Source organism: Myxocyprinus asiaticus, chromosome 24, assembly GCF_019703515.2.
Source record: "Myxocyprinus asiaticus isolate MX2 ecotype Aquarium Trade chromosome 24, UBuf_Myxa_2, whole genome shotgun sequence".
In the NCBI taxonomy this organism is placed as follows: domain Eukaryota; kingdom Metazoa; phylum Chordata; class Actinopteri; order Cypriniformes; family Catostomidae; genus Myxocyprinus; species Myxocyprinus asiaticus.
Window position 1 is genome coordinate 16,833,774 of NC_059367.1, and position 15,594 is coordinate 16,849,367.

Sequence of the window (15,594 nt, forward strand, 5' to 3'; positions counted from 1 at the left end):
ATTATATAGCAGATATAACAAATTGGATGGCATGTAATTTTCTGCAGTTAAATTCTGATAAAACAGGGGTTGTCATAATCGGTCATGAAAAGTCAGATTGAGTCAGCCCTTAGACAGGTGGTCCTGAATATTCAGCAGGTGGTGAGAAATTTGGGCATCTACTTTGACACACATTTACATTTTGAATATCACATCAGGAAGTTAGTTCAGTCTTGTTTGTATCAGTTAAAGAACATTTCTAAGTTGAGACAGGTTGTTCAAGTAAACATGGTCAAATTCAAGTCCTAAAATGCAAGTTCAAATCCCAATGGCACATAATTAATTCCATAGCATTCACCTTAAAAACCTTGCCTGATTATGACACCATTTCATTTGCTTTTGGCACCCCCCACTGGACATTTCACTGGGAAACTGCAGTGAAACTTAAAATTAAGCACGTAATTTTGTTTTGCAAAAATGTTGCCATGGTCTCGTAATGTTCATGAGATTGGGCTGATAATATAACATTTCCAAATCTGATTGTCTGTGAATGCTGTTCCATGCAGTTTATGTTTTGGTTTCTAGGTTTCTGGACTATCTTTCAGACCTCTGTGTGTCCAATAATGTTGCGATTGCAGTGACTCAAGAGCTGATCTGTAAGTGTGTGCTGGACGCCAAGAACCAGGATATTCTCATGAAAACAGAGTAAGTTGCCAAATCTACAACAATTGCGATATCATACCTGGGCAACAAAGAGGCTGTTATTCTGCTTGTGTGTATGTCTGTATTGTGTGGTGTGCTTTTGTATATGATTTTTTGTGTTAATGAAGGCGACGGGCCCCTAAAGAGGTTCAGCACACCTCTGAGTACCTGGAAGAGTTTGGAGAGGATGATGAAGTTTGGCTGATCTGGTCTGATAAGGCGAATGAGACACATGAGAAGAGCATTCGGCAGCTTGCCCAAGAGGCCCGTCAAGGGAATGTGCATGATGAAAATGTGCTAACTTATTACAGGTACTGGAAAGAGAAATAACAAAGAACTTCTAAATAACAGTTTATTACATGGCTCCCTGGAATACTTGATCCCAATTGATCATAGCATTGAGCATGAATATTTTTATGTAATGCCTATTTTGCGATAATGACCAACCGGCTGTATGTTATCCCTTACATATTATTGCTGGACAGTGCCAGCAGTTACATGGCTTTAAAAAATATTGTTTCTCTCCAGGTACCAGCTCAAGCTGTTTGCACGAATGTGTTTTGATCGGCAGTATCTGGCCATAGATGAGATCTCAAAGCAGCTGGATGTGGAGCTGATCTCGCTCTGTATGATGGATGAGACGCTTCCCTTTGATCTGCGGGCATCTTTCTGTAGACTCATGCTACATGCACACGTTGACCGTGACCCTCAGGAGCTTGTGACACCCATCAAGTTTGCTCGCTTGTGGACAGAGATCCCTACCTCTATCAGCATAAAAGAGTGTGTTAACATACTCACTCCTTCACCTATAATTTTTTTACATTTTCTTAGGATACTCAGCTTTGTAAAGACAGTTTACACTCATATGTAAAATGTCATGTAAAATGAACCCATATTACTTTCTTTCTTCTGTGGAACACGAAAGATGATGTTAGGCAGAATGTTACCATTCACTTTCATTGTGTGGAAGAGAAACATTCTTCAAATTTCTCCTCGTGTTCTATTTAAGAAAGATAGTCAAGGGTTTTGAATGACATGAGGGTGAGAAAATGACAACAGATTTAATGTTTGGGTCAACTAGACCTTTTTATTGTAGGAGGGTCAGTAAAACCTTTAGATGGGCACTTAAAAACTTTAGTTTTGCTTGTAAAATACAACTTAAAGCGATATTTCACCAAAAAACAATAATTCTCTCATCATTTACTCACCCTCATGTCATCACATATGTGTATGACTTTCTCTCTTCTGCTTAACACAAACAAAGATTTTTAGAACAATATCTCAGTTCTGTAGGTCCTCACAATACAAGTGAATGGGTACCAAAACTTTGAAGCTCCTGTGGTTAAATCTATCTTCAGAAGCGATATGATAGGTGTGGATGAGAAACAGGTCAATAATTAAGTGTTTTTTTCTATAAATTCTCCTCCCTGCCCAGTAGGTGGCAATATGCACAAAGAATATGAATCTCCAAAAACTAATGAAGAAAAATGTGAAAGTCAAAGTGGAGATTAATAGTAAAAAAGGGCTTAAATATTTATCTGATTCTCACCCACACTTATCATGTTGCTTCTGAACATACAGATTTAACCACTGGAGTTATATTTATTACTTTTATGCTGCATTGATGTGCTTTTTGTAGCTTAAAGATTTTGGTACCAATTTTCTTGCATTGTATGGACCTACAGAGCTGAAATATTTTTCTAAAAATCTTTGTTTGTGTTCAGCAGAAGAAAGAAAGTCATTCACGTCTGGTATGGCATGGTGGTGAGTAAATGATGAGAGAATTTTTGGGAGAACTACTGTATTCCTTTTAATGTAATTTTTTTTCACAAAAATTCATTTGATATCAAACAATAATTGACGAATTTTTGATATCAAAGTCACTACTTAATCCTGGTATTTGTAATTTTTTTCTAGTTACGATTCTCACATGGACTATTCAAGAGACAATAAAAAGAACAAGTTTGCCAATACGATGGCTTTTATGGAGGAGTACCTCAACAATGTTCTCAATGATGACCTGCCTTTTGCCAATGAGGAGAAAAACAAGCTAACATATGAGGTACAGTTTTATATATTGTTATCAAAATGAAACAAGACAACATGCTTTTTTTTAACACTAACATTTCCAAATGACACTATATGTATTTTAAGGTGCTTTATTGACCTTGTTTTGTAGGTGGTGAGCTTGGCAAGGCATCTCATCTACTTTGGGTTCTACAGTTTTTTCGAGCTCCTGAGATTGACTCGCACTCTCCTGGGAATCATAGACTGCACTCCGAACCCTGCTGCCATCAATCCCATGTTTAGTAGTGATGATGGCAGTGGTAAGTATTTTTCATACAATATTTCATACAACAATTCAATTCATTCCATATTTCATGCAGTTCAGATTTACAGTGGCCACAAAAAGCATTCGGACACTTAAATTGCATTACAGATATCTGAATGTCATTGCAATGTAGAATTAATTTGAAATTGTTTTAAAATTTCGGAGTCACGTGACGCCCTGCGAGGATCGGACGTGTGAATAGCGAGCTCTGCACACTTTGCTAGTTTTAATACCTTTTAATGACATAAACCAATGAGAACTGTTCTAGGAGGACAATATGTCAAAGAATTCAAAATCCTCAGGCTCTGGAGACATTAAAAGACACTTACGTGCTTCCTGAGCAGGTTGCAGACCAGGGAGTCGATTTGGTCCGAGAGATTCGGGAAATGTGGAGAGAGATGTTGAACATGTTGGCAATGCTGACGAAGGTCGTTGCTGATTTGGAGGATCTTGCTGTGATACGTCGATCGATCACTGCCATGGAGACGAAATTTACTGATGTGGTTACAAGAGTGGGGGATGTCGAGAAACGGATAGATTATCTGGAGTCATCAGAGAGGGAATTATCTGCTAATCCGCTAGCGACCAAGGTGGAATTGGAGCATGTCTGGGAGAAGTTGGAGGACATGGAAAACCGTAGCCGGCAGAATAACGTCTGTATCGTGGGAGTTCTGGAGGGAGTGGAGGGACAGAATATGGTGGAATTCCTGGACGGGCTCTTTCCGAGTCTGCTCGACATAGCAGGCCATAAGCTGGAAATCGAGCAAGCCCTTTTTTTCTTGGAAGAACCACAGCATTTTCTTGTTCCTAGACTTTGCGAACTTGACAAGTGAGAAATGTGATAGATTCAAGGAATGCAAGAAACTTTTACATCAACGGAAGGTCGCTTTTGTACTGATATTCCTGGCCAAATTGAGAATAGATGCTAAGGTTGGCCATAAAACATTCACATGCCCCTGCAAGCGATGTCCTTCATAAAGTCAATGGAGTGAGTGGATCGTGATGTGGTGCTCACGTTGCGGCCGGGTGGACCGGCACACTGAACTCGTTTGACTGTTCGAAGAATCTGCGCGTTCTTTTTGTGCTGGTTCCGCCTAGCGGCTGGAGTTTATTTTATAGAATAACACACCTTCAGGACAGTTTTATGGATGAATCTACATGCTCTTTGTGTTTATTCTGCCTATTGGCTGGAGTTTGTTTTGTAGATTATCTTTTGCTGTTTAATTCTGTCTCACAAAATGTGTATAGAAACACCGGACTTGAGCAATCCGACGGCAAAGTTGTCGCGGGGGTTCTCGTAGGCGTACCTGGACTGTTTGAGTTTGGAGGGATGGACGCCAGTTGGCACTGTCATGCGCGGGGTTAATCATTAAATGTTTTTCTTTTTTTCTGTTTTTTTGTTTTGTTTTTTGTTCTATGGGATGTTCGGGGTTTGATTGTTACACTAATGTTGGAATGTGGTCTTTATAATCTTGTCTTTGATACACAATCTATTTTTTCTTATATGTCAAATGTTAATATGAGTGGATTGTCTCTCTCCACATGGAATGTGAATGGGTTGGGACACCCCATAAAAAGGAGGGTTGTTTCTCTTCTTAAGCGTAAGAAATATGATGTAATGTTTCTTCAAGAAATCTTTCTCCGCAAAAATTTGGAAAGATATGGGGTGGGCATGTTTTTTATAGTGCTGGCTTGAGTAAGAGCAGGGGAGTCATTACACTGATAAATAAACATCTACAATTAAAATGTCTCAAAGAGAGTAAAGATAAATTAGGAAGAGTCATTATTGTTTTAGCTAAAATTCAGGGACAAAGTCTTATTTTGGCTAATATTTATGCACCTAACGTCGATGATCAGGGCTTTTTTAAAGATCTTGAAAGGATGTTGCAAGCCGCTGGCACCCCTTATGATATAATATTGGGAAGAGCCTTTAATCTTTTGATGGACTCAGTCCTTGATCATTGTGAAGCAAAAGTGTGCAAGCCCCTTAGAGCAACACTGACGCTTCACAGGATGTGTAAAAATCTTGGTCTTACAGATATTTGGAGGCTTTTTAACCCATCTGGTAGGGACTATACATGTTTTTCATCAGTCCATAAGATTTGCTCTAGAATAGATTTTTTTTTTTTTTTTTGTATATCCATGTCCCACATTTAAACTGTCGTTGATTGCTCAATTGGAAACATTTTGGTGCCAGATCATGCCCTGGTGAGTTTAGAGGTGTTGCCACATATGAAGAAAAGGAAATCATATATAGTTGTGCTCAAAAGTTTGCATACCCTTGGAGAAATGGTAATATATGTACCATTTTTAAAGAAAGCATGAGTGAGCAGGCAAAACACATTTCTTTTATTTCTTATGGGATTCATATTCAACTGTAGGTTATAAAAGAATGGCACAATCATAAAACAAAACATGGCAACAAAGAAAAAAGTGAAATGACCCCTGTTCAAAAGTCTGCATACCTTTAGTTCTTAATACTGTGTATTGCCCCTTTTAGCATCAATGACAGTGTGCAGTGTTTTGTAATAGTTGTCTATGAGGCCCCAAATTCTTGCAGGTGGTATAGCTGCCCATTTGTCTTGGCAGAATGCCTCCAGGTCATGCAAAGTCTTTGGTCGTCTTGCATGAACTGCACGTTTGATATCTCCCCAGAGTGGCTCGATGATATTAAGGTCAGGAGACTGTGATGGCCACTCCAGAACCTTCACCTTTTTCTGCTGTAACCACTGAAGGGTCAACTTGGCCTTGTGCTTAGGGTCATTGTCGTGCTGGAAAGTCCAAGAGCATCCCATGCACAGCTTTCATGTAGAAGAATGCAAATTGTCTGCCAGTATTTTCTGATAACATGTTGCATTCATCTTGCCATAAATTTTCACAAGATTCCCCGTGCCTTTAGAGCTCAACCCAGCCCCCTCCCCCCCCCCAAAACATCAGTGAGCCACCACCATGCTTCACAGTGGGGATGGTATTCTTTTCACTATAGGCCTTGTTGACCCCTCTCCAAAAAGAGCACTTATGGTTTTGACCATAAAGCTCTATTTTGGTCTCATCACTCCAAATTACAGTGTGCCAGAAGCTGTGAGGCATGTCAAGGTGTTGTTGGGCATATTGTAACCGGGCTTTTTTGTGGCATTGGCGCAGTAAAGGATTCTTTCTGGCAACTCGACCATGCAGCTCATTTTTGTTCAAGTATCGTCGTATTGTGCTCCTTGAAACAACTACACCATCTTTTTCCAGAGCAGCCTGTATTTCTCCTGAGGTTACCTGTGGGTTTTTCTTTGTATCCTGAACAATTCTTCTGGCAGTTGTGGCTGAAATCTTTCTTGGTCTACCTGACCTTGGCTTGGTATCAAGAGATCCCTGAAATTTCCACTTCTTAATAAGTGATTGAACATTACTGACTGGCATTTTCAAGACTTTGAATATCTTTTTATATCCTTTTCCATCATATTCTTTATAAAGTTCCATTACCTTGTTATGCAGGTCTTTTGACAGTTCTTTTCTGCTCCCCATGGCTCAGTATCTAGCCTGCTCAGTGCATCCACGTGAGAGCTAACAAACTCATTGACTATTTATACACAGACACTAATTGCAATTTAAAAAGCCACAGTTGTAGGAAATTAACCTTTAATTGCCATTTAAACCTGTGTGTGTCACCTTGTGTGTCTGTAACAAGGCCAAACATTCAAGGGTATGTAAATGATTTCTGTTATCATTATGATTTAAAAAGGAGCCAAACAACTATGTGATAATAAATGGCTTCATATAATCACTATCCTTAAATAAAATACAGTTTTTTTGCATGATCAGTCATATTTTCAAAATCAATGCCAAAATTTCACAATTTCTGCCAAGGTATGCAAACTTTTGAGCACAACTGTATTCTGGGCCTCTGCCTTAAAGGTACAAACTCTTATTTAAGGCAATGAAAAGAACAAGACAATCTTTCTTATCTATTGTGAATACTTCTTTCTTGGTATCTCTCTCTCTCTTTTTCTCTAGGGTGGCATTTGTGAGTTTGTGTCTCTTGCTTGAGTCCTGACCATTAGATACCATGAACCAAGAGAAATAGTTTATCTTAGGGCTATATAATTATGACAAAAATCATAATTGCTGATATTTTTTTAATCATCATCTTCACATAGATCTTCAATAGATCACTGGAGCAGTGTGAAGTTCCATGCTGCTTCAAACGTTCCACTATCATCCCCATCCCAAAGAAACCAAAAATCACAGGACTTAATGACTGCAGACCTGACATCTGTGGTTATGAAGTCATTTGAGAGACTGGTGTTGGCCCACCTGAAGGACATCACTGGACCCTTTCTAGATCCCCTTCAATTTGCTTATCGAGCAAACAGGTCTGTGGATGTTGCAGTCAACATGGGATTGCATCATATCCTGCAACATCTGGACAGACCAGGGACATATGCAAGGATCCTTTTTGTGGACTTCAGTTCGGCTTTCAACACCATCATCCCAGCTATTCTCCGGACTAAATTACACCAACTCTCTGTTCCCACGTCTATCTGTCAGTGGATTACCAGGTATCTGACAGACAGGCAGCAGCTTGTGAGACAGGGGAAATTCACTTCCAGCACCTGTACAATAAGCACTGGTGCCCCCAGGGATTTGTGCTCTCCCTACTACTCTTCTCCCTCTACACCAACGACTGCATTGCCAAGGACCCCTCTGTCAAGCTCCTGAAGTTTGCAGATGACACCACTATCATCGGCCTCATCTGAGATGACAATGAGTCTGCATACAGAAGGGAGGTTAAACAGCTGGCTGTCTGGTGCAGTCAAAACAACCTTGAGCTGAACATGCTCAAAACGGTGGAGATAATTGTGGAATTTAGGAGGAACCCCCCCCAACAATGTCCCACCTCACCATTCTAAACAGCACTATGGCAGCAGTGGAGTCATTCAGGTTCCTGGGCACTACCATCTCACATGACCTTAAGTGGGAAACCCACATTGACTCCATTGCAAAAAAGGCCCAGCAGAGGTTGTACTTCCTTCGCCAGATGAGGAAGGAATACAGTTCTACTCAGCAGTCATTTAGTCTGTCCTCTGCACTTCTAAAACTCTCTGGTTTGGTTCAGCTATGAAATCGGATATCAGAAGACTACAAAGGACAGTTCGGACTGCTGAGAGGATTATTGGTTGCCCCCTGCCCTACCTTCAAGAACTATACACTTCCAGAGTGAGGAAAACGTTTGGAAAAATCACTCTGGACCCCACTCACCCTGCCCACTATGTTTTTGAACTGTTGCCTTCTGGCCGACGCTTCAGAGCTCTGAGCACCAGAACCGTCAGGCACAGAAACAGTTTTTTCCCCCAGGCTGTCCATCTCATGAACAGTTAAAACTGCCCCTTTGAGCAATAATTAATGTGCAATACACATCTTAGTCTTTTTATATTATCCAACACATCCTACCTCTTCTGCCATTACATTGCCTTGCACTGTATATAACTGATTTGTATTTAGATTTGCCGAACTGTCCTTTGTAGTCTTCTGATGTCTGATTTCGTAGCTGAACCAAACCAGACAGTTATTGAAGTGCAGAGGACAGACTCAATGACTGCTGAGTAAAACTGTATCAGCAGCGCCTGTGCAGGTTGAATTTCCTCAGCTGGCGAAGGAAGTATAACCTCTGCTGGGCCTTTTTCACAGTGGAGTCAATGTGGGTTTCCCACTTCAGGTCCTGTGAGATGGTTGTGCCCAGGAACCTGAATGATTCCACTACTGCCACAGTGCTGTTTAGAATGGTGAGGGGGGTCAGTGTTGGGGTGTTTCTCCTAAAGTCCACAATGAAACTTTTCAGTGCATCCACGTGAGAGCTAACAAACTCATTGACTGTTTATACACAGACACTAATTGCAATTTAAAAAGCCACAGGTGTGGGAAATTAACCTTTAATTGCCATTTAAACCTGTGTGTGTCACCTTGTGTGTCTGTAACAAGGCCAAACATGGGTATGTAAACTTTTGATATGGGCCATTTGGGTGATTTCTGTAATCATTATGATTTAAAAAGGAGCCAAACAACTATGTGATAATAAATGGCTTCATATGATCACTATCCTTAAATTTTTTTGCATGATCAGTCATATTTTCAAAATCAATGCCAAAATTTCACAATTTCTGCCAGGGTATGCAAACTTTTGAGCACAACTGTAGTTGGTGCTTTAATGTATCCCTCTTGCAAAATCCAGAATTCCAACAAATGCTAAAGGTTGAAATCAGTGTCTATATGGAGACCAACTGGTCCTCAGTATCCTCTATGGGCGTGGCTTGGGAGGCACTTAAGGCAGTTCTTAGGGGCTGGATTATACAGTATGCCGCTTTCATCAGAAAAACCAAAGCACAAGTACTTGTGGAATTGGAAGAGAATATTAAAAGTGCCAAGGCAGAGCTGAAGCACCGAATGTTGTCTAATGGCCTCAGAGAATTGACCTGATTGAAATACAGATATAATACTATTTTGTCGCGGAAGGTGGAGTTTTGGCTATTCAGGGCAAGACAGTCATACTTTGAGTTGGGGGACAAAGCAGGAAAACTCTGTCTAGATATATAAAACAAAGAGAGTCTTTTTCTACCACTCCCTCAGTGAAATCTGCTAGACCACTGATATTAATAAGGCTTTTAAAGAACTCTATCTTTATAGTTCCACATCTTTGTCTACTGAAGAGGATTTTAGAAACTTTGTGGAACCATTATAACTTCCTAAACTGTCGGCTGAGCAAAAAAATTCTCTTGATTCTGAGATAAACTTGGAGGAGTTTGGTGAGGTAATTAAGGCCTTGCTCACAGGCAAGGCTCTGGGGCCAGACGGCTTTGCTGCTGAATTTTTTAGATCTTATGCTACAGAACTGGCTCCACACTTGCTAGAATTTTATATGGAATCATTAAAGAATGGAAAGCTTCCGCCAACCATGACACAAGCCCGGATCAGTCTGATTTTTAAAAAGGACAAAAATCCAAGCAAGTGTAAGAGATACCGTCCAATTTCCCTGATCCAGATGTTAAAATATTGCAATTTGCAATTTAAGATTTTACATAGATTCTATTGGACCCCCTCTAGATTGTATAGGCTTGGTCTGAAAGACACACCCACCTGCTGGCAATGCCAATCAGAAGATGGAGAGACAAACCATTTTTTTTTTTTTTTGGTGGTGTGTTAATATCCAAGAATTTTGATTGAGGGTTCCGAGTTTTATGTGTGACATTTTGGGCACTCAAATTTCATTTTGCCCCAGACTCTGTATTTTAGGCGATGAGGCAGTCATTAATATAGGAGATAAATATATAAAAAATTGGGTCCTAGTCAGTGGTATGATTGGCAGACAGATTGTTCTTAGGGGATGGAAGTCAGCTGGAGTGCCCTCATTTCAAGAGTGGTGCACAGAGATGGGGAGGGTGGCGGCATTCGAGGAAATGTCATGTAGAAGGCTAGGCAAGCTAGATTCATTTAATAAAAAATGGGACAGCTACTTGGCCTTTTTGGAGGGCTCTCGGGGAGGGACAGTGGAGAGTGAAGTGTGGTTTTAAATATGTGTTATTATTTTTATTTTTTTAAATATATTTTTATTTTTGTGTGTGTGTGTGTGTGTGTGTGTGTGTGTGTGTGTGTGTGTATTCAAGTATGACAACAGGGATATTTGTTGAGGGTCAGGGTGGGGGTGGTGTTGGGGATTGGGAAGGGGAAAGGGAATAATGGGGGTTAAATGTTGATTCTGTGAATATATGTTTTGCTTTTCTTTGTCAATTGTGTGAATCAATAAAAACTGTTAGTCAGAAATTGTTTTCCAATTTCAAATTAAAAGTTTTAAATGCTAAACAATAAATTCTGTTCAAATACTGATAAACCTCACCTGTGGTTGCTCTGCATGGACACCTGTGTGCAAATGTGACTTAAAGGAATATTCCGGGTTCAATACAAGTTAAACTCAAACAACAGCATTTGTGTCAAAATGTTAATCACAAAAATTGACCTTCCCCTCCTTTCCTCCCCTACTTTACAAAAGCAAAAGTTTAAATCAGGGTTACAGTGAGGCGCTTACAGTGGAAGTGAATGGTGCCAGTCCGTAAACCTTAAAGTACTCACTGTTTCAAAAGTATAGCCACAAGACAATGTGCCTGTTAACATGATTTAAGTGTGATAAAATCACTTACTAACCTTTTGTGTGAAGTTATATCCAATTTGACAACTTCGTTTTCATGACGGCGTAACGCTGTAAACACTAAAACGATTGTAAAAATGTCGATTTAAACAACAACTCAAAAAAATACACAAGTTTTAACAGAAGAACTCATGTAAGTGCTTGTATAACCCTTTAAACCCTCCAAAAAATGGCCTCATTCACTTCCATTGTAAGTGCCTCACTGTAACTTCGATTTTTGCTTTTTTTAAAAAAAAAAAAAAAAAAAAAGAGAAGACGGGGCGGGTCAAAGCAATTTTTTGTGGTAATCAACATTATGCCACAAATGCTTTCCATTGAGCTCAACTTGTATTAAACCTGGAATATTCTTTAAAGTGTCCGAATACTTTTAGGTGCCACTCTATATATTAATAATTTATGTTGGATCCACAAAGACAGAACCAAACCTGCTAGAATTACATTGTCAATGTTCCAAAATGGTGAGTAAAATGCTTCTTTTATCTTGAATCTTTCTTACAAGGAATAAATGTCAGGCGCTCCATCCATGGCATGGGGCAGATGATGTCCACCATGGTGCTGAGCAGGAAGCAGTCAGTTTTTGCCGGCCCTGGTCGCCCTGGCGCTTTAGACAGCCAGGCTGGCAGTAAAGACAGCATTGACACACAGGACATCACTGTCATGGACACCAAACTGAAGATCCTGGAGATATTACAGGTAGGCACATCCATAGATGAAGATGTTTATGATGAAACTGCATTGTGTTGTCATAGTTGGAAACATCTAAAACAACTTCTGGTTTTCCTTAGTTTATTCTCAGTGTAAGGCTGGACTATCGCCTCTCCTTCCTACTGTCCGTCTTCAAGAAGGAGTTTGTAGAGGTCTATCCTATGGGTGATGCAGATGCAACACATTATACGGAGCATGAGGGTAACTACTGTTCAAAGGAACTTGAGTGGTAATCAAGCTGCATGTATAGCAACAGAGTTTCCAGATACATACATAAAACAGCTTTTATAAGGCTATGTATAGGCTGATATTACTGGAGTCTTCATCATTATACAAGTGGACGTGATTTTAAACATATTTTTCAAAAGTAATACTCATTTCTTTGTGTAAAACTTTTTTAAATGAGGAAAAATTCATGTCTGATTGAAAGATTGATCTTCCTATTCTATATGTATTTTTTATATTCTTCTAAATTCTTCTTTATTTATTATTACATTCAACAGCTTCCATCAACCTCCAACAAATTGGAGAGCAGGCAGAAGCCATGTTTGGAATCGGGTATGCTAATAGACAATTCATTCAATTAATAAAAAAATAAAAAAATATGGATCATTAGGATTGTATTTACCATTTGTGACCTTATTGACATTTTCTCTGAACCTGCAGTAAAGGGAACAGCATTCTGGAGGTAGATGATGAGGGCGGGCGAATGTTTCTGCGTGTTCTGATCCACCTCATCATGCACGACTACCCTCCACTGGTATCTGGGGCCTTGCAGTTGCTCTTCAAACATTTTAGTCAAAGACAGGAAGTCCTACAAACCTTTAAACAGGTAGAATGTACAGCCCACTGAAACAAACACAAACAGGCTTGAATAAGATGGAAAAAGTGTGCCCAGACAAGCACATTCTCAGATTTGCAAAATGCAGGTGTAAACTTTTTTTTAAAAAGATGTACAGATATGGAATTTCCGAGACAATAATGACAACCGATAATCAATGATACAAATAACCAATAATAGCCACTTAGAATTGTGAAAGGTGATCTGACCAACTCTTAAAAACTGCTTTTAATTGTCTGATAAATTAAAAGTATTCACAAAATATTTCCAGTGCCATTTTGTGCCACAGTAGTCAAGGGCACTCTCTCTGGTGGTCGTAATGCAATCACACTGGTACATCAGGACATCTTGCATCTCTCTTCAGAGAAATATGCATTTGTTTTATGCATTTGCATTAGGGCTGGGTATTGATACAAGTTTTCGATTCACAAGCTTTCGATTCTATCAGATTCCGATCTCGATTTGATTCGATATTGATTCATATGGGTACATTTCTGTTGTAGTGTCAATTTGGCTTACATATAAAATAAATTCTCTCTCAGCTAAAGCTCTTAATTTATAAAGGAACCTTCTAGACAACCCTTCAAGGAACGATTCGAAAATATACATTTTACAAATTATACTTTATCAGTTTTTCATCAAATTGGTCACATTTTAGCTTTTGAAAAATGTTCAAATTCAGTCTATTCCATCAATGTCTTCATGTCTTCCAACATGTGCTTATTCGGTACTGTCAAGCACATATAACTAGAGAAGACGTGCATAATTTCTTTAGCGCATCCTTGTTGATTAAATTCAGTGTTTCTTTTTTTGTTGTTGTTTTTAATCAACAACTGACGGTAGAAAACAGAAAGGGTATTAAAAGAGACATTATACAATGACATATGGATCTGTGGATCTCGTCTTTGGACACACAGGACGAGTTAAACAAAACTTTTACTGTCAACACGCAGTAAAAGGACCTCTGTGCTAATAACTTCTTCTCCACTATACTACTCAATCACTGGTAAATGAAATCTGAACATTTACCAACCAGTGGATAATCATAGACTCTTTTAGTTGCATAGCATGAGATTTGGTTGCACATGCAAATGATTTACTTGCATAGTAGAAGGTTGCCACATAGAGTTTAAGATTGATCTGGGGATTTAAGAATCGATATCGAGATCGTTTAAATGAAGATTGCGATGCATCGGAAAATCTTAAATTTACCCAGCCCTAATATGTATTCTATTTTATACATGACAATGGCTGATATTAGTGAGTTTTTTTTTTGTTTTTTTTCTCAGCTCCAGCTCCTCATTTCAGCTCAGGATGTAGACAACTACAAACACATAAAACACGATCTGGATCTTCTGCGCACCATGGTGGAGAAGTCAGAGCTTTGGGTCATTAAGAAAAGCAGCTCTGGAGGAGATGGAAAGAAAGACAAAAAAGACAAGAAGGACAAAAAAGAGCCTGCAGAGGTGAGGCATCCACTAGGGAATGTTGGGGAATCTCTGTAGTGTCCCATGGAGAACTTTATGACTGCACAGCAATCTTTTAGCATTATATCATTGTGTACAGTATAACGCAATAATTGGGTGAAAGAAGGATCATTTCTCTTTTCTTTCTCTTGCAGCCACCTCCAGAGGAGGACACAATTGCTAAGAAACAGAAGGTGGAAAAGAGCAATGAAAGCTACCAGAACGTCAAAGAGGTTCATAATGTGTTCAGTTCTCTTCTGACTGTACTTAAACAGTGGGATCCAAAAGGGTGAGGCCACATTGAAAATCTGGGATTCAAAATCTAATTTAGACCTGGAAAGTTGCATTTCACTAATGGTCTCAGACTTTTGGACCCCACTACAGTATGTTGGAACGACAGATAAATTCTTCCGAAATATAGAATGAATGAAGAAACCAGTGTTAAATCTTTCTGATCCCTAGATCCTGGAGCGGCTGAATAAAATGTGCAGTTCAGGTGTATTTAAGAAGCAACAAAGGCTACTGAAGAACATGGGCGCCCACAAAGTGATGCTGGACCTGTTGCAGATCTCCTATGATCGGGTTTGTGATCTTTTTGAAATGACACAGATAAGATCTGTGGTAGATATGAAACGGTGCTGCTCTTCCAGGTCATATCCCTCACTAAACACTTGATTTTCCTGTTAACAGACTGACACCAAAATGCAGGAGATCATTAAGTACACACACCTGTTCCTGCAGAAGTTCTGCACAGGGAATCTGGAGAATCAGGCCCTCCTCCATAAACATCTTAACCTCTTTCTTACCCCTGGGGTGAGTGCAATCACACAGGATCTCTTATAGTACAAATAGTGACCCCACAAATCAATTGGACTCTTTTTGACATGTCAGAATGTCTTTGCATTAGATACAAAATATCAATGCAAGTGGCATCTAACTGGAAATAAAAGATACTAACTTCAATTTTCTGAGACAGATTTTCAATGACTTTGAACCAAAGGTGATTTTAGTCTAGGATTTATGAAGTCAAGTTCACACAGGTGTCTTAGCAGAGTAACCACAAGTGTAGTTTATCAAATTAACAATGGACATGCTCCACCAGGTTTGGTATCCAGAAAGTGTCCAAATAAGTTTTGTCTTCATTTTAAACAATATATACACTGATGAGCCAAAACATTATGACCACTCACAGGTGAAGTAAATAACACAGATCATCTCCTAACAAGGCCACATGTCAAGGTGTTGGTAGATTAGATGGTAAGTGAACAATCAGTTCTCGTAGTTAACATGTTGAATGCAGGAGAAATGGGCAGGAGTAAAGACCTGAGCGACTTTGACAAGGGCCAAATTATATGCCCAGACGACTTGGTCAGCACATCTC

The 15,594-nt window shown here is 39.4% G+C and overlaps 1 protein-coding gene across 4 annotated transcripts in view; it reads left to right on the forward strand.

Annotated features, from left to right (window-relative positions):
• The window catches only part of LOC127414794 (inositol 1,4,5-trisphosphate receptor type 3-like), a 73,984-nt gene that overhangs the window by 17,122 nt on the left and 41,268 nt on the right, over nucleotides 1-15,594 (forward strand). For all 4 annotated transcript variants that reach the window (XM_051653096.1, XM_051653097.1, XM_051653095.1 and 1 more), the window contains 13 exons: nucleotides 565-684; nucleotides 810-992; nucleotides 1,210-1,461; nucleotides 2,599-2,743; nucleotides 2,861-3,008; nucleotides 11,701-11,894; nucleotides 11,987-12,107; nucleotides 12,410-12,464; nucleotides 12,573-12,738; nucleotides 14,037-14,213; nucleotides 14,369-14,446; nucleotides 14,676-14,795; nucleotides 14,904-15,026. In XM_051653096.1, the coding sequence (XP_051509056.1) occupies nucleotides 565-684; nucleotides 810-992; nucleotides 1,210-1,461; nucleotides 2,599-2,743; nucleotides 2,861-3,008; nucleotides 11,701-11,894; nucleotides 11,987-12,107; nucleotides 12,410-12,464; nucleotides 12,573-12,738; nucleotides 14,037-14,213; nucleotides 14,369-14,446; nucleotides 14,676-14,795; nucleotides 14,904-15,026 (1,882 nt within the window). The remainder of the gene's footprint in view (nucleotides 1-564; nucleotides 685-809; nucleotides 993-1,209; nucleotides 1,462-2,598; nucleotides 2,744-2,860; nucleotides 3,009-11,700; nucleotides 11,895-11,986; nucleotides 12,108-12,409; nucleotides 12,465-12,572; nucleotides 12,739-14,036; nucleotides 14,214-14,368; nucleotides 14,447-14,675; nucleotides 14,796-14,903; nucleotides 15,027-15,594) is intronic.